Source organism: Megascapheus bottae, chromosome 11 (assembly GCF_031878675.1).
Source record: "Megascapheus bottae isolate mThoBot1 chromosome 11, mThoBot2.hap1, whole genome shotgun sequence".
In the NCBI taxonomy this organism is placed as follows: Eukaryota; Metazoa; Chordata; class Mammalia; order Rodentia; family Geomyidae; genus Megascapheus; species Megascapheus bottae.
Window position 1 is genome coordinate 63,010,790 of NC_143519.1, and position 25,018 is coordinate 63,035,807.

The window sequence follows — 25,018 nt, forward strand, 5'->3', positions numbered from 1 at the left end:
CCAGTTTAAAACTCCTAGTTGGTCAATTCTAGCTCATCTTGAACCCATAAGAATGGGAAAAAGGAAAAGAATAGCAGCCTGAATAATTATGGTCAAAACCACCTATAGGTTCATTTGGGTACTTCTCTCAGAAAGTGGCCCAGTACAACTAGGCCGAGATTTGGGCAGTTAGATTTGGTTTCCCTTCTGCTTATTTGCTTGTCTGTTTTTCTAAATTTTCTGTGTTTTCTTTCATAGGAAGAAAACTGATTACAATAGAAAAAGGGGTGGGATTATTCATATTCATAAACTGTGTTTATTGGGGTAGGCTTTTTCTCAAATGAAAGGAAACTTGTGACATTTCTTTAATATTATGAACTGAGGAGTTTCATTAAGGGACATCTGTGAAGTTTTCCACACATATTTTTTGCTTTGCTCATGGAGTCTATTTTTGTCATTCTTTTGTTGTTGTTTTTTCAAATCATTAAGACTGTTGGGCTTGGGACTGTAGTTTAGTTGTAGAGCACTTAACATATTGTGTGAGACTGGGTGCATCCCTAGCACTGGAAAAGATAGGAAATGCACATTTTCTTATTTTATTGTCTTTATGATTTTAAAAATATTAAAAATGTTTTACATTAAACAGCTAATTTTTTAAAATAAATATTATTTACAGATTGACTAAAGATTTAGGTTGGAGTTAGAAAAGGTTTTTAGGAAACTTAATAAAAACTTAGTATTCTTGTGCTAGGCATGGTAGCATATGCTTGTAATCTAGCAGGAGGATCATGAGTTCCAGGAAATCTTTTTTTTTTTTAAAGGTAAAAATACAAAATTATTATTGTGCTTAGCTATGTGATTCTTGTTATACTGTTTGTTCATTTTTATTTTTCTGGATATTTGTTTATGAATATTCTTTTCTTTTAGCTTGATAAGGATGACATGGTTTACATGGAAGCATATGATAAATTGCTGGAATCCTGGCTAACTTTGGTCCAAGATGATAAACATTTTCATAAAGGCTTTTTTACCCAACATGCAGTTCAAGTTTTCAATTCCTATATTCAGTGCCATTTAGCTGCTCCAGATGGCACAAGGAATTTGGTAAGTTTTAAGAGAGGTGGTAATTAAAAATCATCAAAGGCTCTATTCCATTGTATTAAGTACTTTTAGTAGAAATATAGAATAGGCGTCCTCAGATGATTTGCTGAGCACCAAAGTGGTTCTTGTTGTATAACTGAGTTCTTGATACGTAGGCTATTTCTTATTTAGTTACCCCCCTCTCTCTCATAGTGGCTGTGACATTCTCCAATGTGGGAGATGAGTTACAGCTGTGCTAACCATATATACTTTTCCCTCCTTTATGTTGTTGTCCTCCTTTTGATGAGCACTAAGGTGGTTCATGCTTAGAAAGGAGGCCCTATAGATAACTGCATTTGAAGGTTAACTTAGGCATGTTCTCTTTTCCAACTGTAGTACTGAAGCTATTTTACAGGGCCATCAGAAAATCATGCCACTGGACGATGGTAGTATATTCCTTACTGTGTCTTTCTTTCACTACAATAGACTGCCAATGGTGTAGCCTCTCGTGAGGAAGAAGAAATAAGTGAACTTCAAGAAGATGACCGAGACCAGTTTTCTGATCAACTAGCCAGTGTAGGAATGCTAGGAAGAATTGCTGCAGAGCACTGTATACCTCTTCTGACAAGGTACACACAGTCCAAAGAAACCCCATGGAGCCAATATTGTCTATTCACAATTCCTGGGAGAGCACTTAAAGTGTTTAAAGACTTTAAACACCCCTACCCTGTGTCCCAGCACACTGGACCACATGGACAGAAACACTCTCATGATTGCATTCTTTGGCTTATACATTTGGAGCCCAGGAACTGCAGCATAGATGGCAGAAAGATTATGGAAAACATGGTATGAGAAATGACTTGACCCATATCAATAAAACTTGGAATAACCAGTTTTCGTTGTAAAACCTTGACTGTTTGTAAAGCATTGTTTTAATTATGTGTCATAAACAGTAAATCACAATTCCTATCATGCTATGAGAACAATTGTACTGTAAAATTTATGTGTATATGTTTTTGCACTAACATCTTAAATTGTGTTGTTTATTATATGGAAGTTACGAATTTACATTTTTACATGTTTGAATTTTATGAATCTATTGTTTCTTTCCTCCTCTAGTTTATTAGAAGAAAGAGTAACGAGACTTCATAGTCAGTTACAGCGACATCAGCAACAGTTACTTACTTCATCTGGTTCAAACACCATTAACAACAAAATGCTTGACGATCTTTATGAAGATATCCACTGGCTTATTTTAGTTACAGGTTGGTTGGTTGTTTCTTTTTCTGATATTGTTGCCCACTAAATAGTTTAAGACCTTAGAAAAGAAGCTTCATAGAGTAAAAACTGTAGGTCAGGGGCTGGGAGTTTGGCCTAGTGGTAGAGTGCTTGCCTAGCATGCGTGAAGACCTGGGTTCGATTCCTTGGTACCACTAACATAGCCAGAAGTGGTGCTGGGACTTAAGTCGTAGAGCTCTAGCCTTGAGAGAGCCCAAGGACAGTGCTCAGTCCCTGTGCCCAAGCCCAGGACTACCAAAAGAAAAAAATATAGGTCAGAACTGAGCATTGCAGCTCATACCTGTAATCCAGGCACTCAGGAGGCAAAGACAGGAGGATCACAAGTTTGAAATCCTGTTTCAACCTATTTGTTTATTCAAAACAAAGTTCATATCTAATATTGGATGAAATTTGGATGCACTGTTATCTGGCATATATCTACAGATTCATTAAAACAAAAACAACTGCCTAGCATGTATTGTCTCTCCCACACTAAATGTTTATTTAATGCAGATTTTGTTTACTGTTAACATCTTGTCATTTTCCCCATCTAACAGATGGAGGTTAGAGTATACAGATCTAGCCTCTAGTCTATTTGATGTTAATAATTTTTGGAGCCAGAATGCAGATCTAGATAATCTGACTTCTAAGGGTCTTTGTCCATAACCAGCACACTGTTAGTATTTCTGTATTTTAATCAGGAAAGAAAAATCTTGACTTTTGGAAAAGCATCTCTCTGTATTAGTTGTGATTTAAATAACAGCAGAATTCACACTAACTTTGCAGATTACTGGATTACTACTAAAAGGTAGTAGATTTAAAAACCTACATATTATGATGAATTACAAAATTGGTGAACACAAATTTGTCCTTTGCTGTATTTTTTGATATTTAATTATCTGAAAAATGGAAAGTTTCTTTTCATCAACTTGAAATGAATAGATTAACATTTATATTTTATTTTTACATCAATTTATGTGATGTATATAAATAAATCAAAACTGAAAACATTTATAGTTCGACTTGGTGAATGTAGATTTGTTAAGTGTTCATTTTTAATTTTTTTTAAACTGAAGGCTACCTCTTAGCTGATGATACTCAGGGAGAGACTCCGCTAATACCTCCAGAAATAATGGAATATTCCATTAAGCTTTCATCTGAAGTTGACATTAATACAACACTTCAAATTTTGGGATCTCCAGGAGAAAAGGCTTCTTCCATCCCAGGGTACAACAGAACAGATTCTGTGATTAGGTAATATGAACTCTATAGTTGTGCTCTTGTAATCTATACTGTTTTATAAATTCTGAGTGGATGGGTAGATGACTAGAGGGAATAGGCACGCTGTAAATCAGATAGATACGGGAGGGGAAAGAAAACTTGAAGAAGCCTTGAAATTTGAAAGGATGGCAAGTACTCAATATTTCAGCCAATACCACTCTAGTGGGAAATGACAACTGTGTCTACTACTGAGCAGAACCAGTTTAGTTACCACGAATGCTAGCGATAAACAATGCGTGTCCCTCCAAAAGCAGTACTGTTGCTTATATATAGATACTCTGTAAGAAAGGAAAAATTTTAAGTTTTTTAAAGACCAGGTGAACATTACCAGCGTATGTGTTCATAAAAGCTAATAAAACTATGTTCTGGCAGCTTCTTGAAGATAGCTGCCATTTTTGTCTTAAAAAATGGAATCTTTTATCTCAGATAATTTAACCTTGGTAATTCTTTCCAGGGCAGTGATAAGACTGCATATTGCCTCATGAGAGGATTCATGGTAAATGTTTCATTAATTCTTAACTAACGTCATGAAGTAAACTAGGACTTATAAATATGCTCCTAAAAGTAAATTTGAAAGTAGTGCTTTGCATTTCAGTATCTTCCACATTAAATTTGGGTTCTATACAGAAAGTCAAATGATGTTAGTTTTTGTCACTTGCAAAATCTGTAACTCAGTTTTTCAATGCAAATATATATGAAAACCATCTAGACCTATACAGTACAAAAATACCTAGGAAATGCTTGGGACTTTATTTCCTTTATTGGTGTATTCTTGTGTTTCTAATAAAAATATCAGTGCTCTTAACATTTTAATCTTCCTTTGATTACTATAGTCATTGGAGTTAGTGCCTGAAAATAATAATGCTTTTTTGTTTTGAATTAATTTCATGGTGAATGTTAATTTGAAAGACAATTTAAAGTCTTGTTCCATTATATATTCTTGAGCATCTTTGCCTGGGTAGTGTTATAAGGAATGTTTTCCTTGTATTTTAAGTGCTTTTTTCAAAGTTTTAGCTTGTCATTGGGGAAGCAAACTTTTTTTTTTGTATCTGGCAGCACAGACTATGGAGGGTTGGAACAACAAAAATCACCAATATATTTATCAAAAGAATGAATGTGAAATTGGAATGTGGGAAAAACTTCTTTTGTTTGGCTAAAAACAAGTGTTTCCATAGAAGAAATTGCCATTTAACAAAGAATTATTGGAACATTGCTGTGTACTGAGCACTTCAGTGAACACTTGGAATATATAAGTGAGCAAAGCCAGTAAAATTCGTTCTCTTTTTTAAGCTCCCTGAGAGAAGCGATCAGTTTTATAAAATGATCTGTACATTAGGTAACAGTAAATGCTCTGCGTAAAAAGACAATCAGGAGGTGTAGAAGCAGAGCCAAAGCTAATATAACTTGCCTTGGGCACAACTGGCATGTTAAAGCAACAGTAAGGATGATGTTTTGGCCAAGCAGAGGGAAGAATAGAATGAAATCAGGTAACAGCTTCAGGCTTTTGTAATATCTCTGGGTTAAGTGGAGTACCATGGTAAGGTTTTCAACTGAAGAGACCTTACTAGGTAAAAAAGGCTACTCTGACTGCTGCACTGAAAGTGGATGAGGGAAGTGGCAGATCAGCTATGAGGTGATTTGCAGTTATCTAAGGGAAGATAACAATGTTCAAACCAGAGCAACAGTAATGGGGATCCTGAGAAATTAAAGTGTTTTTTTGACTTAACAGTGTTGCCCTTTGGCTTGTGAAATTTGTAATTTCAGACTGATTGATCAGACTATAAGTACTGTCTGGAATATAGTTTTAAGTAGGAATTCAAGTAAGATTTGGGCGTTACTCTTGGAATTATGTATAATTAATATTTGGTCAGTTGTTTCTTGGTCTCCCTTTACGCTGGGATCTGAGGATCATTAGTGGAGTTTAAGAGGGAAGGAAGATAGCATTTAGACTGCTACTGAGGAGCTACTTAAAGGATGAAAAGAAGGCAAAACTTTGAGGGAGGGAAAAGAAATCTGGCCTGCATGCCATGTAATGCCCACAAATCCTTTGATACATGATGGGACAGACACATGTTTTTAGTCAGCTGCCCAAGGCATGGCTCCCATGTATTAATAACTTTGTATGGCTTTTGAGTGATATTATAATATCCAAATGGCCCTCGGCAGGAATAAGGCTCCTCTACCCCATAAGACAGTGACCATAGGAAAGGCAGAATGAGAATATATTTGGCTAATGAGTTAACTGATCATGGTGTAAAGGGAAGTCCTGAGCTCTTTCTAATTCTGTCTTCTGAAACTGTCAGGTACAGTAAAGCTCAGTGCCAGGTAGAGAAGCAATACTGAATATTGTTTGTTGTGTAAGTAGAGAGCACAGCACTTTGAAAAGGTCCTAACCCAATATCAGCTAAGAGATTATTAAGAATAGCTCTTTACTGTAGATACCTCTGTTTGTCTTAAAACTTTGAAAGACTTCAATAGCTGGATGATCTTGTTGTTTTAAAATGCTCCTAAAAATGTTGTTTTATTAGTGTTTATATGTATTAACTGGAAAATAGGTGCTGGCGGCTTATGCCTGCTACTCAGGAGGCTGAGATCTGATCATTGCAGTTCTAAGCCAACCCCAGGCAACAAAGTCCATGAGATTCTTACCTCCAGTTAATGTCCAGAAAACTGGAAGTGGTACTATGGCTCAAAATGGTAGAACACTAGTCTTAAGCAATAAAGCTCAAGGACAGTGCCCAGGCCCTGAGTTCAAGCCCCGTGACTGACATAACCCCCGCCCCCCCCCACCCCCCCCCCCCCGACAAAAAAAAGTGAAAAATAAGAGCCAAACTAAGCTTTGTCTCATTCTGGTGATTAATAACAATTCATAGGTACATGAATTTTAAGACTAGCAAAACCCTGCTATGTTAACCGTAAGCAAGAAAGACATGTACCTTTTAGTTTAAAATTAATATAGGTTTTGAATTCAGGACCTTGTACTAGCTTGGTCTGCTCTCTATCACTTGAGCCACACCACTAGCCTTTGCTGATTATTTTTGAGATAGAATTTAGCAAACTTGGATAGCAAACTCGGGGCCCAGAGTTTGGCCTAGTGGTAGAGTGCTTGCCTAGCAGTCACCAAGACCCAAGTTCGATTCCTTGGCACCACATACGCAGAAAAAACCAGAAGTGGTGCTGTGGCTCAAGTGGTCAAGGTCTAGTCTCAAGAAAGCCCAATGACAGTGTTTAGGCCTGGGACTGACCAAAAAAAAAAAATGGAATCTTGTCTGAAAAATACACAGCAAAGAGTAGACTGGAGGTGTGGCTCAAGAGGGTTTGCCCAGCAAGCACAGATCCTCAGTTCAAACTCCAGTACTAAAACAAAAAGGTCATTATATGTAGATATTTGTGTGATCAGGAGAGTGCTTAAACATTCATTTCCTCTCTGAGAAAATGAAATAAACAATTGTTTTTAATGGATATGTGTGCCTGTCAGAACACTATGATTGAATTTTAGTGAATAAGGTTAAAGTTCTAATAAACTTTTTTATTTTTAATTACGTTAGGCTAAAATGATATATCTTACTGGCAAACTTTGATACATCAGTGTGAATGAAATATGAGAGCATTGAATTTTTTTTGTTCACATCACATACTCATAAATTTTGAAAACTTGGGCATTGGTGTATGTGTACAGTAAGAAAAGAAAATATAGAATAGAACCTTAAAAACTGCCTTTAATGAGGCCCTAAGAAGAAAAGCTGTCATAAAGATAGGAAAGGGTTAATAGATGTTGGGGCCTGGGAAATGTGGTCCAGAGAGCCAAGGAAAGGGAGCTCTTTACAATGGGTAGAGAGGTCAGAAGGGCCAGGTACTTCTGAGGCACTGTTTTAAACTTCATCCCAAGGAGATCGGAAGTCTTGAGAGCAGTGAGATAAGGAACAGAGGCCATGCCTTAGTGACTGGATTTCTGGATCTCAGAACTGTCATTCACTAAATGGTGTGACAATTGAGTATTTTGTTACCATCATTGGCTTCTTTGCCTTTTGACTAAAATCATGTTCAATATATATAACTATGGTTATGTCCCTCTACTTGTCAGAACAGATGCTTTAAAAAAAAATCTGTATACCATGTTAAGTTACTGATAACATTATCCTATGGTAGGGTAAATAACTATGTTCATTTAGGTAGGCAGGTTTTTTTAGTAAGGCCAGTAGGCCTGCCTGCCTGCCTACCTGCCTACCTGCCTGCCTGCCTGCCTGCCTTCCCTCCCTCCCCTTCCTCCCTCCCCTCCCTCCCTCCCCTCCCTCCCTCCCTCCCTCCCTCCCTCCCTCCCTCCCTCCCTCCCTTCCTTCCTTCCTTCCTTCCTTCCTTCCTTCCTTCCTTCCTTCCTTCTTCTCCCTCCTCCTCCTCCTTCTCCCCTCTCTCCCTGTAAGGGTGGGGATTTAACCCAGTGCCTTGTGCACAATTTAAAAATATATACCATTAGGAAATAAGTAGATTAGGAAATTTATTAGGAAATAAGTAGAACTACCAGACTTGGCGTTATTTACCTTTCTTAAACCTTATCTTGTGTTTTATGATGTAAAAACACAGAATGCCTAAACAGGATTTCTAAGGAGTTAAAGAGTTGTGGAAAAGTTTGGTTTGTAGAATTTTACATGTTTCTCTACTTTTAATCTGAATCTAAATTTAGACAGTAATGTTTTCACATATAGTTACAAATTCAGTGCAAGGGTAACCAGGGTATTGGCTCTCATCCTTTGCTTTGTTATCATGGAAGGTGACAATGGAGAAACATAAAATGACTTTAAAGAAAAATGATATGGTTAGTCAACTACTAAACCAATAGAAGAACAAATGCCTTGTGTTTTATACCTACAGGCTGTTATCTGCTGTTCTAAGAGTTTCAGAAGTTGAATCTCGAGCAATAAGAGCAGATCTCACTCACCTACTCAGCCCTCAAATGGGCAAAGATATTGTTTGGTTTCTAAAACGCTGGGCCAAGACATACCTCCTGGTGGATGAAAAACTATATGATCAGGTCAGAACATAAGCTTCTTTGGGTTTATGGTGGTGATAGTTGAAGCGGAAATTTTTCCTAATTGATTTTTCTCACAAAATAGAACTATTTTGGAGCTGGCACATCTTCCATGTCAAAGAGAGCTGGACTAGAGTATTGTTGTTTAGCTTTTCATGGAACACAGTGGTTTGATTTTGGGGGTTTTTTTCCCCCTTTTTGTCGGCCGTGGGACTTGAACTCTGGGCCTGGGCACTATCCCTGACTTCTTCAGCTCAAGGCTATGGCCCTACCCCTTTAGTACCCAGGCTGGATTTTGAACTACAATCCTCAGATCTCAGCCTCCTGGGTAGCTAGGGTTATAGGCATGAGCCACCGCACCCAGCTTTGATGTCTTCTAATCAGTATTAAGGCACAGATTGCTCTTTGAAATAGATTTAATACAAGTGGGGCATGTTTTTTGTTGTTGTTTTGTTTTTTAACATTTACTTAAAATATATTAGTGTTAGTGTGAAAATAAAGTTGGTAGAAAAATCACAACATCTTGGGTGATGTGAAAATGTCTTTTTGGATTCATAGAAGTTAATTATAAAATTTATATAGCACTACAACAGTACTACTTTAGATCTAGTCTTATTTCAGTGTGTTTTTTGTGGTTCTTTGTGGCCTTACAAAATGTGTTTTTTCTCTTAAGGTAAGTCTGCCATTCAGCACAGCATTTGGAGCAGATACAGAAGGTTCTCAGTGGATTATTGGCTACCTCTTACAAAAAGTCATCAGTAACCTCTCAGTCTGGAGTAGTGAACAGGACCTTGCAAATGATACTGTGCAGCTCCTTGTCACTTTGGTGGAAAGGAGAGAAAGGTAAGACCCATTGTTGGAAAGAGACTGTGTGTTATAGGGACTTCAGCTTATACAGTATCTTGTACTTGCTTTTAATCCTAATTGAAGCCAGCCCACCATGTAAACAAATCTTAGAAGCACTGGAGGTAGTTGAACACCTGCCAGGAGGAAAAATGTTGAGACCACAGGCCCTAAGTCCAAGCAACAAAAACAAACTTGAGCTTGCTTTCTACTGATAAATGGTTAGAGATTTGGATTGATATGGTTTTGCTTTTTTTTTTTTTTTTTGGTCATGGGGCTTGAACTGAGGCCTGGGCACTTATCCCTGAGCTTTTCAGCCCAAGGCTACCTGCCCTGCCCCTCTAGCCACAGCCCCACTTCCTGTTTTCTAGAGAGTAATTGGAGATAAGAGTCTCACTATCTTTAGTTCCTGGCAGGCTTTGAACCTCGATCCTCAGATCTCAGCCTCCTCAGTAGCTAGGATTGCAGGCATGAGCCATCGCACCCAGTGGAAAAGTATATCATGCTATTATAAATGCATCCTGGGCTTTCCCATGTTACAGTGAAGAACATGATTGTTCAAGCATTGTGGCAGCAAATAACCTTACACATAAGAATTATGTTTAAAAATACTTTCATATAGTTTTTCTCATCTTTTAGTTACCTCTTCCCTCTCTGACCTGATTTTTGTTTTCTTTTTCTTTTTTGTCTTTTCTTTTTTTCTTTATTGATTTTTTTTCTTCCAAAACAGGTTCTCAGTATTTAGTCCAGCCTTGACTTGAGTTTCAGATCCTCCTGCCTCAGCATCCTAAGTAGTGGGATTGTAATCATGCCAACACTATGCTCAGTCGTTTAAAGATAGAAACAATACTTTAAACTCTGCTGTTGCAAAATAAAATGCTCAGTGCTTTTTACAACTTATTTGAGAAATGATGATGGTATTTTGTTACTGTTGCCATTGACCACCCTTATTGAATTCTTTTATTTACTATGTACTGTCCTAAGTGCTCAAATGTGATCATGGTATCAGTGTCAGGCATGAGATTATTGTTTTATGTATTAAATTTAAAAAATTTATATTGGGTAATTAGGCAGGTCTGAATATACCCCCGTGTGACTTTGAAGTGTCCACTGACGTTACTGTACCATACTTTACAAACTAAATCCAGTCAGATGTGGTAGGATTGTACCTATGGTTCAAGGTAGACTAGAGGTTGAGGTGGGAAGACCCCAAATTCGAGGCGGCCTGAGCTACATAAAAAGATCCCACCCCAGAAAAATTTATTAGCCAGGCTCTAATGGCTCATGCATATAACCCTAGCTAATTTAGAGGGTTGGGGCTCAGAGCCAGCCCAGGCAGAAAAGTCCATCAAAATTAGTCTCCAAAATAAGCACTAGGAGAACACAAGGCCAAGTACAAATCTTGTTGGGGGAAACAGCAAAGAGAAGATGAGGTGGAGGGACAGAAAACGAGGAGAATGGAGAGAGGAAAGGGAAGAGAAGGAAATCTGAGAGGGAGTAATCCAATTTTTTAGCATCTATAAATACTATGAAAGTAATTCATGTGATATTTTATTATCTCTGTCTGTAGGGCAAACTTAGTAATTCAGTGTGAAAACTGGTGGAACCTAGCTAAGCAGTTTGCAAGCCGAAGCCCACCTCTTAATTTCTTGTCAAGTCCCGTGCAGAGGACCCTGATGAAGGCTCTAGTCCTGGGAGGCTTTGCACACATGGACACAGAAACCAAACAACAGTACTGGACAGAGGTAACAGCTCCCTTTTCAAAAATCATTAGGTTAATATTCTACAGTGGGCAATCATGTATTCCAGTCGTTCTTACCTTGTCCTTACTCTCCTTGTCCCATCCCTTTTCCCAAAAAATTTGAACAAATTTTGTTATTCGGTTTTCATAGATACAATCTAATTCGGACATTTTCATCCTTATTCAAAATGTATTTCAAATTATTTATCCTCTATTATTCTTTTTCCTGAGTAGTCCTTTCATGTTGCGTGTGTGTGTGTATCTTTTAGGTCTAGCTTCCCCATATGAGTATATAACACACACACACACACACACACACACACACACACACACTCACCCTCCCTCTGTCTCTCTCTCTCTCTCTCTGTCTCTCTCTGTCTCTCTCTCTGTCTCTCTCTCTCTGTCTCTCTCTCTCTGTCTCTCTGTCTGCCTCTGTCTCTCTGTCTGTCTCTGTTCTCTGTCTCTCTCTCTGTCTCTCTCTCTCTCTCTCTCTCTCTCTCTCTCTCTCTCTCTGTCTCTCTCTTTCTGTCTCTCTCTCTCCCTCCCTCCCTCCCTCCCTCCCTCCCTCCCTCCCTCCCTCCCCCTCCCCCTCTCTCTCCCCCTTTCTCTCCCTCTCTCTCCCTCTTCCCCCTGGGTCCTCTTCCACTTGATCCACAGGTCTCCAGTTTCATCATTTTGGTGGTTAATTAGAGATGGACTTTTATGCCTGGGCTTGACTTTGAGCCATGATACTCAGATCTGAGTCGTCTGGGTAGCTAGGATTGCAAGGTATGAGCCCACTAAATGGCCCCAGCGATTTTTTTTTGGGGGGGGGTGCCAGTCCTGGGGTTTGAACTCGGTCTGAGTACTGTTCTTGGTCTTCAAGGCTAGCACTCTGCCACTTAAGCCACAGCACCACTTCCTGCTTTCCTCAGTATTTGGTACCAAGGAATGGAATCCGAGTCTTCATGCATGCTAGGCAAGCACTGTACAACTGGGCCAAATTCCTGGCCCTGAATATTTGATATTTTTTAGTTTGGCTTGTCTCATTCAGTTTGGTATCCTACAATTGTGTCCATTTTCCTGCAAGTGGCATGACGTCATTCTGGCTATGTAATTTTTCATATGAACATGATGCCCGGTAGTGGTAGGTCTTACTTTTTTTTTTTTTTCCCATTTGTTGAATTTATTTAAGCAATCAATTTAGGAATACCATAAAATTAAACAAAACTTACGACATGTAAACAGACTGCCATGTTCCTGGAAACAGAACATGCCCAGTAGTGGTAGGTCTTACTTTTAAGGACCCTCCATACTGATTTCTATGATTAAGAATGTTGACATTTTCTTCATGTGTCAATTAGCCATTTGTATTTCTTCTCAAAAGACTGTTCAGTTTGTTTATTGGTTGGATAGCTATTTATGCTCTTGCTGTTAAATATTTTGAGTTGTTACTCCCCTTTATTGCCAGAAGGTCATCATGGAATCATAAGCATTTTAGTCATACCTTTTCTGATGTGCTTTTTCCCCTTTCTTTTGATTGTTGTAAACTTAGTGATGGGGACTCTGTAATAAAATTAGATGCTAGAGTTGTTTACTCCTAAGTTCTGTTGCTTTTGGTATCTTGCTGATAACCTTTAGCATTGTTGATTTGTCCACATATCATTTCATTTTTGCCTTCATATTCATTTATTCTCTTGGTGTCTTTTCCTATGTGTTTCTCTAATATATATATAAATATTTGTGTGTATATATTTTTTTTCTAAGGCACTACATTGCCTTGAGGACTTACCCCTCTCCATTATGACTTAATTTTAGCTGACTATACCTTCAGTAACTGTTCAAGTAAGGTCATATTCTGAGGTGCTAGGAGACAGATGATCACATAAGATTTTGAGGAGGACACAGTAATGCCATCAGGGCATTAAGCTAGAAAGCAATTGTTTATGACTTATTAGACTCTATATCCAGTATTCTGTAGAACAGAAAAGAGGAGGTTTTACAACAGAGGGCAGAGGTTGACTGAATAGTTTATATCCATGGCTATGTATTCTGAGTACATAGTCTCAGTTGTTTGCTGTTTGGCCTTATAAAGATAACTGTTTGCAGATCCCCACTGTGGAGCCTTTCTTTTTGTGTTAGTCCTAGGGCTTCTACTAAGGACCTGTCCCTTTTTTTCAGGTCTAGCACTCCACTTGCATCCTACTGTATTGTTGTTGGTTGTAGGACTTGAACTCAGAGCCTGGGCACTGTCCCTGAGCCTTTTTTCTCTAGGTAGGTGAATGCTCTGCCACTTTGAGCCATGTTACCATGTCACCCAAGTTTTTTGGTGATTAATTGGAAATGAGAGGCTCACAGACTTTCCTGCCTTTGAATTGTGATCCTCAGATCTCAGCTTCCTGAGTAGGTAGGATTACAGGCATAAGCCACCAGTGCCCAGTGTGATTCTTAACTGTTATTAATTTTTTTAATCTTCTGAAGATATTTATTGAAATTGACTTGAAGATGAGCACTGTCACATGGACTGAAAGTAACAGACCATCAGCAACAGCTAATGATAAATGGGAGTGCATGGATGAGCTTTTCAGAGGAATAACAAATGAAAATAATTTGAATTTTTTTTTTTTTTTTTTTTTGCCAGTCTTGGGCTTGGGCTCAGGGCCTGAGCACTGTCCTTGGACTTTCTCAAGGCTAGAGCTCTACCCCTTGAGCCTCAGCACCACTTCCAGCTTTTTCCTATGTATGTGGTACCAAGGAATCGAACCCGGGTCTTCGTGCATGCTAAGCAAGCGCTTTAACCACTAGGCCAAACTCCCGGCCCTAATTTGAATTATTTTCATATCAGCATTTGTTTAGGGGGCTTTTAATAAACTAAAAAGGACTGAATAAGGACATGAATGTTTTACTACTTGATCCCCAGCTGACTTCTGCATTTTTGGAAGTTTATTGAATATAAGACTCTCACACACTTTCCTGCTTAGACTGGCTTTAAACTATAATCTAAGTAGCTCAGGATCCTGACTTGCTAAAATTACAGGTGTGAGACATCAGCACCTAGCTTGAAGCTTGAAGAAACCTTCTTCTTTATAAATTGCTTATCTAGATTTATTTTTGGTTAATGAAATGATCACTCATCATATCTGAATGAACATGTCCCAAAAGTTTAATTACTTTGATAAACTAGTTGCAAGAAATCATGGTATTAAGAATAAGAAATTAAACCGGAAGCAGTGGCTCATGCTTGCAATCCTAGCTACTCATAAGACTGAGATATGAGGATCTCGGTTCAAAGCCAGCCTGGGCATTACAAAGCCGAGAGACTTTTTTGTTTTTTAATTAAAGAATTTATTAGCATTGATTTTTACATCACATTTCAAATGTCATGTTTAACAAACAAGTATTCAAGAAGGGAATCTATATACAATCACTGGCACATAGATTTTAGAACATGATTAAAATTAAGCTGAGGATTTGTATGTCCTAGATACATATTAATATATGTAATAAAACATGTCTATAGAGTATATAAAAATTTTTATTTTGCTAATCACTTGGAATGTAATGGAGTGAAGTGGCAAAATTCCAAGAGTGGGATTGAGAAGGTTATGTTTTCATGAGTTGGTGTCATTTCTTTGTATCAAAAGTTATGATAGGGCTGGGAATGTGGCTTAGTGGTAGACTGCTAACATTTTAAAGATACTAAAATGCCTTTAGGACCCCTCTCTCTTATGACCTCCGTATGATCTGCGTTTGATTCCTCAGTACCACATAAACAGAAAAGGCCAGAAGTGGTGCTTTGGTTCATTTGGTAGAGCTCTAGCCTTGAATGTAGAGAGGCTCAGGGACAGAGCCCATGCCCTGAGTTCAAGGCCCAGGACTAGCCACCTCCTCCCCCTGCAAAAAAAATGTAATGACAAATCCCACAAAGGGGATTATAGCATGCTCTCTGTACTTGTTCTGCTTCTAACAGTTACAGATGTTTTGGAAGGTGAACACTTGTTCATGTTTAGGAAATAAATAGCAGTGCATTTACAAAACTCCTGCTATATTTTGTTAGGTTCTTCAGCCACTGCAGCAGCGATTCCTGAGAGTGATCAACCAGGAGAACTTCCAGCAGCTGTGTCAGCAGGAGGAGGTCAAGCAGGAAATCACTGCCACACTCGAGGCCCTGTGTGGCATAGCTGAGGCTACCCAGATTGACAACGTAGCCATTCTTTTTAATTTTTTAATGGACTTTCTTACCAATTGCATTGGGTTGATGGAAGTTTACAAAAATACCCCAGAAACTGTCAACCTCATTATTGAAGTTTTTGTTGAAGTTGCACATAAACAGATATGCTATCTTGGAGAGGTAAGTTCTTTGCAGTACAGTCCTCTTCCTCTAGGATTAAGCTTTTTAAAGCTATAATAAATTGACACCTTGACTTCAAATTTAATGCATGCTATCCAAAAAATGCTTTGGTTTCTCTAAAAGATCTTTCATGCTTGTCAAGGAAGGCATATTTAATTAACATAAGTTCTTCCTCTAAAATTTTGTTGTTAGAAAAAGGCTGATAATTTAAATACTCCTTGTTCTTTTTGTATATTTTGATATTAAAAACAGTATTAAAGCTACTATCAGTAAATAAAAATTCCACTGCCCTGGTTTTAATGTATGTGTATTTTTCTTACAGTCCAAAGCTATGAACTTATATGAAGCCTGCCTTACTTTGTTGCAAGTATATTCTAAGAACAATTTAGGGCGGCAAAGAATAGATGTTACAGCAGAAGAAGAGCAATACCAAGACCTCCTCCTCATTATGGAGCTTCTTACTAATCTTCTGTCAAAGGAATTTATAGATTTCAGTGACACAGGTAAGGAAGGCATGATGTGGTGGTTTTTAAAACGTAAAATTGAGATCTCACAATAAGATAGACTGAAGTGAGGGTAAAGACTAAGAGTCTTTTGTTTTATTTTTTGTTATTTTGAAAATTATTATGTTCCCATTTATTGAGTTCTTACTCATACTAAGCAATTTCTCTCAATGAGATGAAATACCACAGCTATTTCATTTAAGTGTAGTCACTTGCCTCTATTTCATTTAAGTGTAGTCACTTGCCCTCTGGAATTTAGCAGTAAAGATTAAAATTTAGCCTAACATATATGACTTTTTTCTTTTCAGTTGTACATCAATCACTCCTCTGTTTCCTCTGAGGTGGTCACCCCAGCAAAACCTAGCATTGGAAGAATATAGCTTGGCAAGCCCCAAGTTCAGTTTTCAGCCCACTATAACTTGTTAATTATGTTAGTTATGGTATGAGTAGCATCACTGCCATTAATGAGTATGATAGAGACCTTTCAGAACACTTGAATGATATGTTTCTAAGTGTCCTTGGTGCCTGGCACACAATAGGAAAAGAGATAACCGCTGTTAAATTGAGAATCTATTTCATAGTTATAACCTCATAGTTATAACAGTTCCTTTTGTGTCTCGTTTACCTAATTGCTTAACTTTGTAGCTGCCCTATAACTTGTAGCTGTCCTATAAACATGCTGGGGAGCAGGTTTCTCACTCCCAGTACTTTTATAATAACTCTGGCTATATGCTGTTCCACATTTTTATAATCTGACCTGTTTTCCTCAATATTAACATCCCACATATTCCTATATTACTCACAGTGATGCAGTGAGCATTTCTGTGGACAGTTTTGTCTGAATTTCTGATATCCTTAGTAGATAAAATACTGAAAGGGAGCTCAGTATATTGCTTTTAGATACAACCCTGTAACCCTATCCAATAATGTAATACTGTCATTTAAAAATTATTTTCAGTACAGTGAATCAAATAATATTGTTTTAAAATTTACACTACTTAAGTACTGAGAGTAAATTGTTCATTTGATTGTTTAGTATTTCTTCATGCTCATTTCAGTATTTCGATCTTAGCCTCAATTTATATGTAGATACATTACATATATATATATATATATATATATATATATATATATATATATATATAAAGATTGGAACCCTTTATCATAATGCTTGCTCTCAACCTTTTCACAATAGTGGGGATTGAACTTAGGTCCTCTTCCTTGATATGCAAGTACTCTACCACTTTGACTGTGCCTTCAGCTCTATTTGCTGTTATTTTGTACAGTGTCTCATGCTTTTGCCTAGGTTAGGTTTGCACCTTGAATTCCCATGTGTGCACTACCATGCCTGTCCATACTTTATTTTTTTTTAAACAATTGTATTTACTTACTTATTTTAGTCATGCGGATGAACTAGGACATTGTCCATGGACATTTTTGTTCAAGGCTACCACTCTGCCACTTGAGCCACAGCACCACTTCTTTTTCTGTGTATGTGGTACCATGGAATCAAACACAGGACTTTGTGTATGCTAGGCAAGCACTCTACCACTAGGCTATGCTCCCGGCCCCTAATTTTTTTATTTAGTATAAATTTTTATTTTTAGAGATTTCATTGTGGTATTTCCATACCACACTTTTTAGTGTAATGTTTTTATTTCTATTTTTTCCTCATTCCCTTTTTTTTTTTTTTCTTCTGTCGGCTACTGGTGTTTGAGCTGAGGGTCTCAGGCTTGCTAAATAGGTTCTATATGATTGGCCATGTGTTCAGTCCTTTTTGTACCAGTTATTTTAAGTTGAAGGTCTTAACTTCCTGCTCATGTGTGTGTGTGGACTGCAGTCTCAGTGTTTTATACTTCTCTCTGAGATGATAGGGACTTGCCAATACTCCAGCTTCTTCTGTTGTTAGAGTCTTATGGACTTTTCTATCTGGGCTAACCTGGAACTCCAGCTCAGCTTCCTGCATAGCCAGGAGAATAGGCATTCAGTACTATATCAGCTATTGATTAAGGTCTTACTGGCTTTCTGTTTTGCCTGGATGTGCCTCAAATCTTGATCTCCTTATCTCAGCCTCTTCTAACCAGGATTACAAATGTGAGCCATTAGCACCTGGCTTCAAATTTTTATTTTAACCCATAAGATTTTATTTTATATTTTTTTGCTAGTTTTGGGGCTTGAACTCAGGGCCTGAGCACTGTCCTTAGACTTTGTCAAGGCTAGTGCTCTACAACTTGAGCCACAGCACCACTTCTGGCCTTTTCTGTGTATATGATACCAGTGATACCAAGGAACCAAACCCATGGCTTTGTGCATTCTAGGCAGGCACTCTACCACTAAGCCACACTCCCTGCCCTAACCCATAAGATTTTATACAACTAGCTAAGACATCAAATTCATGTTATAAAAATTATTGAAGTTTTAAAAACGATTTAACTTGCTCAGCATGGTGGCTCACGCCTATAATCCTAGCTACTCAGGAGGCTGAGATCTGAGGATGATTCTTGCTGATTCCTTCAGTGATTCCTGCCGGAGCAATTCTGTAGTTTTTGCTTTTGTTGTTGGAATTTTTTGGTGCCAGGTACCGGGGCTTGAACTCAAGGCCTGAGCACTGTCCCTGAGGTTTTATGTTCAAAGCTAGTGTTCAGTTGCTTGAGCCACAACTCCATTTCTGGCTTTTTGGTGGTTAATTAGATGTAAGAGTCTTACAGGCTGGGTGAGGGTGGCTCACACCTGTAATCCTACCCAGGAGGCTGAGATCTGAGGATCAAGGTTCACAGCCAGCCTGGGCACTAAAGAGGGTGAGACTCTTACCTCCAATTAACTACTAGAAAACCAGAAGTGGCACTGTGACACAAGGGGTAGGGTGGTAGCCTTGAGCTGAAGAGCTCAGGGACAATGCCCAGGGCCAGAATTCAAGCCCCACGGCTGACACCGCCTCCTCCCCAAAACTTATCCACTCAGTATATTTTATGTTTGCTTAATGTTTTAGTAAACATGGGTTGTACTTAGATTATTTCTAGACTGTCTCATGCCTTCATCATTCAGTATGCTGTATCAGTCCTCAGAATACTTATAGCTGAGACACAAAAGGATGGCATGGTTTGAGGTGGTCCTATCAGACTTCTCTATTACCAACTAATGGGTTTATGCTTGAACTTTCTGTTTTCATAAAGGTAGAATCTGAACTTTGGAGATTTAAATGGCAACCATAAGGTGTGTTGTTTCTTTTAATAGATGAAGTATTTAGAGGACATGAACCAGGTCAAGCAGCAAACAGATCGGTGTCAGCTGCTGATGTTGTTTTATATGGAGTAAACCTAATTCTCCCCTTGATGTCACAAGATCTTTTGAAGGTAATTTATGAAGGTGAATGTGAACATTAAAACTGTGCACTGTCAAATTTCAAAGATACAATAAGATTCTGATTTAATGGAAGAGTTCTGATTATTACATGTGTAAGAAAATGACAAGGTCTGCATTTCTGTTACAGTTAATTAAGCTTATTTCTCAGTAACATGTGCTTAGGATCTGTGCACGGAGCATTAGTGACTCATTTTGTAGAAGAATACCACAAAAAAAAACAAATTTTTCTTGGCAATTTTTATTCTCATAATTTTTCATATTTCTGAACATGTCTTGAACAGAGCAAAGAAGGACCTGAGGTAAAGATCAGAGAGTTATGATTTGAGGCCAGCCTAAGCTTAAAAGTTCGTGACACTGTTCAATTTCAACGCCTGGATGAGGTGGTACTTGCCTATTAGCCCAGCTAATGGCCAGGGATCACAGCCTAGGCTAGCTTGATGCTCATGTAGCAAGACCCTACTCGGAAAATAACCAGCCCAAGAAGGGCCTGGAGGCAAAGCTCAAGAAGTAGGGTACATGAGGCCCTGAGTTTATTTTTCGTGCACACCTCTGTCCCTTTACCTTCCTTTCATAAGCACTGTAGTATAGGGCAGTCCCTTTTCACAAGTTGTCACCAGAGGATAAGGACGAGGGAAGGATGAGTAGAGAGTGGAGTGTGCATTTGTGCATGAAACAACAAGGCGATAAGAGCAGAGACTGAGAAAGTCAGCATTTGGAGGGGCGGAATCAAGAGACGCCCAACTCAGGACGCTCTCACAGTCTACTCTTTCCACACAGTCCTAACCACCCCTGAGCCAAGTGTTCATGCAGCGTCATAAGTTACAATTTAGTCTAGATTAATTTCTTTAGTTTAAAAACAAAAAACATTTCAGTGTGCACGTTCTCAGGTTTTATTAAACTAGATTGTCTACTTATATCTCATTCCTCCAGGATTACTGCGTACTAACAATAATTTTAAAGTTTGTTTTGTCTTTTATTTTTTGATATGCTTGAATGGAAACCAACACATTTACAAAGTGGCAATATTTTCAGGCCATTTTTTTTCCCCTCATTACTGGGACTTGAACTCATCCATGGTAAGCAGGCATTCCATCACTTGAGCCACACTTTAGCCCTTATTGTTTTACTTTAGTTTTCCATATAGGGTCTCATGTTTTTTTGTTTTTTGTTTTTTGTTTTTTTTGTTTTTTTTTGCCAGTCCTGGGCTTGAGCTCAGGGCCTGAGCACTGTCCTTGGACTTTCTCAAGGCTAGAGCTCTACCACTTGAGCCTCAGCACCACTTCCGGCTTTTTTGTATGTATGTGGTACCAAGGAATCGAACCCGGGTCATCGTGCATGCTAGGCAAGCACTTTACCACTAGGCCAAACTCCCAGCCCGGGTCTCATGTTTTTTACCAAAGCTTGGCCTATGTCTTCCATGCAGCTGGGATTACAGGTATATAATTTTATATTGAGATGAGGCCTTGCTTGCGCTGACCTCAAACTTGAATCCTCCTTTTGATCTTTGTCTCTCAAAGTAGCTGAGATTATGGACAGGCACCACCACATCTGATTCCCAGGTCATTCAGTAGATATAGCTGCCTTGGCTTACTTGTTCAAGGTCAACACAGAATGTCTTTAATTCACTTTAGCTTTTATTAGCCTTCCAGAGGATGTTGGTTTCTGCTGTGCATTACTTTTTATTAGTGACTAATGAAATATTCGCTTGTTTTTATGTTTCCTACATATTATATGCATTTAAAAGAAATTATCACTCTAAGAAACTTAAAAACTTGTTGATTCCTTTACTGCATGCTGAAAATAAAAACTAGATACTATTGAACATCTGAATATTTAATATTTCTTTTTCAGTTTCCAACCCTTTGTAATCAATACTACAAATTAATCACATTTATCTGTGAGATTTTTCCTGAAAAAATACCACAGCTTCCTGAGGATCTGTTTAAAAGTCTGATGTATTCCCTAGAATTAGGAATGACGTCATATCCTTTAAATGGACATTGTTACCTGTATGTGTTATAGGGTGTTAAAATTTTGTATTTTTATTTTACTTTGTTTCTATAAAAACACTGCTCTCTCTATAACTGCTCTTATTCTGTTTGTTTTGTTAATTTGTGTGATCCTGTCTTCTTTTTTATAGATATGTAAAGCTTTTGTCCCCTTACGTAGTCACTCCTTTGTAAGGGACAGAGATGGTCCTGCTCTATATTGTGGCTAGTTTTAGTTTACTGACTGTTAATAGAGTTGTATGCATCAACTGAAGAATCATTAGACTTGAAACTCCTTGGTTATTGGAAAAGTTCTGGAAGTCTTCCTTCATGATTCAGTTGAGATATAGCATGTAATATCTGTGAATGTGCTTGTTTTGCAAAAGCACACAGCCCATAGTGTTACCCTCAAGTGTCTGGGTTCATTTCTAGAACCAGTCATGTTTTTGATAGTAGTTCATCCACTATAGTTTGTTCTTTGACCTTCATGATCAGAATGAGCTCGGAGGTGTGCCAGCTCTGCCTGGAGGCCTTGACGCCCTTAGCCGAACAGTGTGCAAAAGCCCAGGAAACAGATTCACCACTTTTTCTAGCAACTCGGCACTTTCTTAAGGTAAGAGTTTGGATAGGTAAGGTGAAGAAATGGTCTGTTGTGATAAGCATGGTCAGTACATGAAATTCTCCATTCGGAGAGGAGAATGACTGCTTTATGAGGAACTAATTTATCGGGGCATCTTATTCTACCTTTACTTTTATGCTCTTGAAAGTTGAGAAAGTAAGTTTATTGTATTATCTAGACAGCTTGATTATTCAGTTATCATCCCAAATTAAAACTGCTGTTGAACTCTTTCTCTTTTTTGGGGGGGACTGAGTTTATATATTTTATTCAGATATTTTGTTTTGTGTCATTTCAGCTGGTTTTTGATATGCTCGTTTTACAAAAGCACAACACAGAGATGACTACTGCAGCAGGTGAAGCTTTCTACACTTTGGTGTGTTTGCACCAGGTATGGGACTTGTCTCTGAGAGGTCTCTTCTCATTTGTAGAGTTGGCCATCAATGCAAGTTTTTAAGGGACATAGGGGCGTAGCTCCAGTTCCATTTCAGTGAGGCAGTGTTTGTTAGCTTCCTGGCTATCTCTAGACTTTAATTTTTTTTCACTTGACAAGTTGTTTGCTAACTCAAAAGTGCTTGTTTTGTCTTTGCTTGTACTAGAGCCATTGTTTGGCTTGATCACAGTCCTTAAACAGAGAAGGTAGGAACCAAGAATACAAACATGAGTGAGTCATGAAGAGTTAAGATTTATAAAGGAGACAGGGTAAATCAGCTTGAGAATCAAAGTATGAAGAGCAGTATATTATATTTCTATTTTATATTATGCAAAATAATATATGATTTTGTTGTTGTTGAACCTTTATGGTTCTGAATCACCACTGATGGGGGGCTAAAAGCAACAAAGAAATTACAGTAGCTTTCCTGCCTGATTTTCCCATCAAGTACAAAAGGAAAGAACCATGTTGAATTATACACTGCCTTGGTTTCCATTCCCTCATGCAAGTATATACTTTTTGACTAGGGCTACTTTGTTTTGAGCAGTCCCTCTTCCAGACTTCCTGTGCTGCCTGGACCCTGAGCTGTGGTGCTCTAGGACTTCATTTTTTGCATTGTGCTTTGGTGGCTACATTGTGCTGGAGTTCTGCTTACTGACAAGCTGTTTGTCCATACATACCTTGTTTCTTCCCTGGTACTACATACCACATACCTTGTCTCTTCTGCAGGCTGAATATTCCGAACTGGTGGAGACATTACTATCAAGTCAACCAGACCCAGTTATTTACCAGAGATTAGCAGATGCCTTCAACAAGCTCACTGCAAGCAGCACTCCTCCTACGCTGGATCGGAAACAGAAGATGGCCTTTCTAAAGAGTTTAGAAGAATTTATGGCAAATGTTGGTGGTCTCCTTTGTGTAAAATAAACAACGAAACTATGTGCTTAATTTAGATCCTTTCTGCAAAGTGCACTGAATGGCTGAAAGTTGACTTGAGTCTTGTCCTGTTCCTCAGTTCATTTGGCCATTTTGGATTTTGGAGAGCCTGAAACTTTGTGGAATGCAGTGAAACAAGAGAGATCAACTTTGAATCAGCATCTGCCGTTAGGTGTTAGTCACAGTCTGTCATATCTATGTCTTCTAGATTTCAAATAATTTAAAATTTTTCAAAATGCAATTCCATATATGTGCAAACAGATATGGGCACCATGAAACATATATTCAGTGCCTTTTCCCCATTTATCAAACTGTAGGTGGCTGGCCAAAGTTTTAAACATGTTATTGAATATTAGGCAGTGTTTCTCAAAATGTTGTCTATAGATTACCTGCATCACTTGAGGAACTGGTCACAGTGTAGATTCTTGGGCTCAGCTATGGACTTTAATCAAGGTTCTTGGTTGTTAGACCCTGGAGTCCTCATTTTAAAAGTTTCTCCCTTTCACCAATCCCCAAAAGTTTGAATCAATGAAAAAGACATGGCAAATTCTTGAGAAGTTTTGTACTTTCTAGCTTTTCCTTCATCTCTTCAATCATGTTTGTAATTCAGTAGGAAAAAAATCGTTCATTGGCTTCTTTTTTTTAGTTTGTACCTCTTCTCCTTCCCCTATCTTCCCTTCCTCTATTTCTCCTCCTTTCCTTTTCCCCATACCTGTTGTAGGTTTTGTATAATGATCATGGATCTCGAATTATACGCTGATGCCTGAACTTGAGGAAAATACTTGTGTATTTTTGTTCCATAAAAAGAACGTTAGGAACTGTAGCCATTTCATTGCCTTAATTTTAAGAGGAAAAATACAAAAAAAAAAAAGATTTGTTTTAGTAACAAATCAAGTCTTGACACTTCAGAGATGGCTTATGGTGTTAGCTGCTATGAACTTGTCCCTCTGATGGGGTATTTATGTGGGTCTTTATGTGAGATGAGAGGCACAGCTCTATGTAGTTAACTTCCTCGATATGTTTCAGTCCAGCCACACAGCCCATATCTACTCTGAATGGCTTGCTTAAGCAATAACTTTTTAAAGGATGTGAATTTCTGATTCACATAGACTATTGCACATTGGGGCATTAGGGGCAATAATTATGCTAAAAGTGGGTATTATCCTGTGTCACACAAATTTAATTTCAGAGATTAAAATACTCACGTTAGCTGTGAGTGGTGGCACACGCCTATAATCCCAGCACTTGGGGAGCGAGGCCATAGGATCTTCAGTTCTAGGCCAGCCCTTTCTCAGAAAAAGAATTAGAACCCAAAAGCCCCAAATCCCTTTAGATCCTTCAACCTTTCTAATGAGGATTTTTATACTGATGCTGTGCTCCTATTTCTGTGTGCCAGTTTAAATTATGGAGATGGATAATTTGTAAGCTAATTTGTAAGCTGCAGGCCACTGCAATGCTGGAGATGAAGTAGTGACAAATGGACTCGGGCACAGGGATATCTGAGATCCTGCCCAAGGGGCAGCCTTTCTCCGCACCATTTACTCTGCTGAAACATCCCATAGGTACACTTTTTATACTTACATTGCATATAACGTATACATCTTTACATGTGATGCTCAGA

At 38.3% G+C, this 25,018-nt stretch overlaps 1 protein-coding gene across 3 annotated transcripts in view; it reads left to right on the forward strand.

The window, feature by feature from the left end:
- Xpo4 (exportin 4) overlaps positions 1-23,439 on the forward strand; it is a 109,861-nt gene extending 86,422 nt beyond the window's left edge. For all 3 annotated transcript variants that reach the window (XM_090342423.1, XM_090342424.1, XM_090342425.1), the window contains exons 10-23: positions 907-1,083; positions 1,546-1,688; positions 2,179-2,324; positions 3,414-3,591; positions 8,488-8,647; positions 9,318-9,487; positions 11,058-11,232; positions 15,265-15,558; positions 15,881-16,061; positions 19,296-19,414; positions 21,276-21,406; positions 21,908-22,025; positions 22,327-22,419; positions 23,191-23,439. In XM_090342423.1, the coding sequence (XP_090198549.1) occupies positions 907-1,083; positions 1,546-1,688; positions 2,179-2,324; positions 3,414-3,591; positions 8,488-8,647; positions 9,318-9,487; positions 11,058-11,232; positions 15,265-15,558; positions 15,881-16,061; positions 19,296-19,414; positions 21,276-21,406; positions 21,908-22,025; positions 22,327-22,419; positions 23,191-23,388 (2,283 nt within the window). In that variant the 3' untranslated portion in view covers positions 23,389-23,439. The remainder of the gene's footprint in view (positions 1-906; positions 1,084-1,545; positions 1,689-2,178; positions 2,325-3,413; positions 3,592-8,487; positions 8,648-9,317; positions 9,488-11,057; positions 11,233-15,264; positions 15,559-15,880; positions 16,062-19,295; positions 19,415-21,275; positions 21,407-21,907; positions 22,026-22,326; positions 22,420-23,190) is intronic.
- The last annotated feature ends 1,579 nt before the right edge of the window (positions 23,440-25,018 follow it).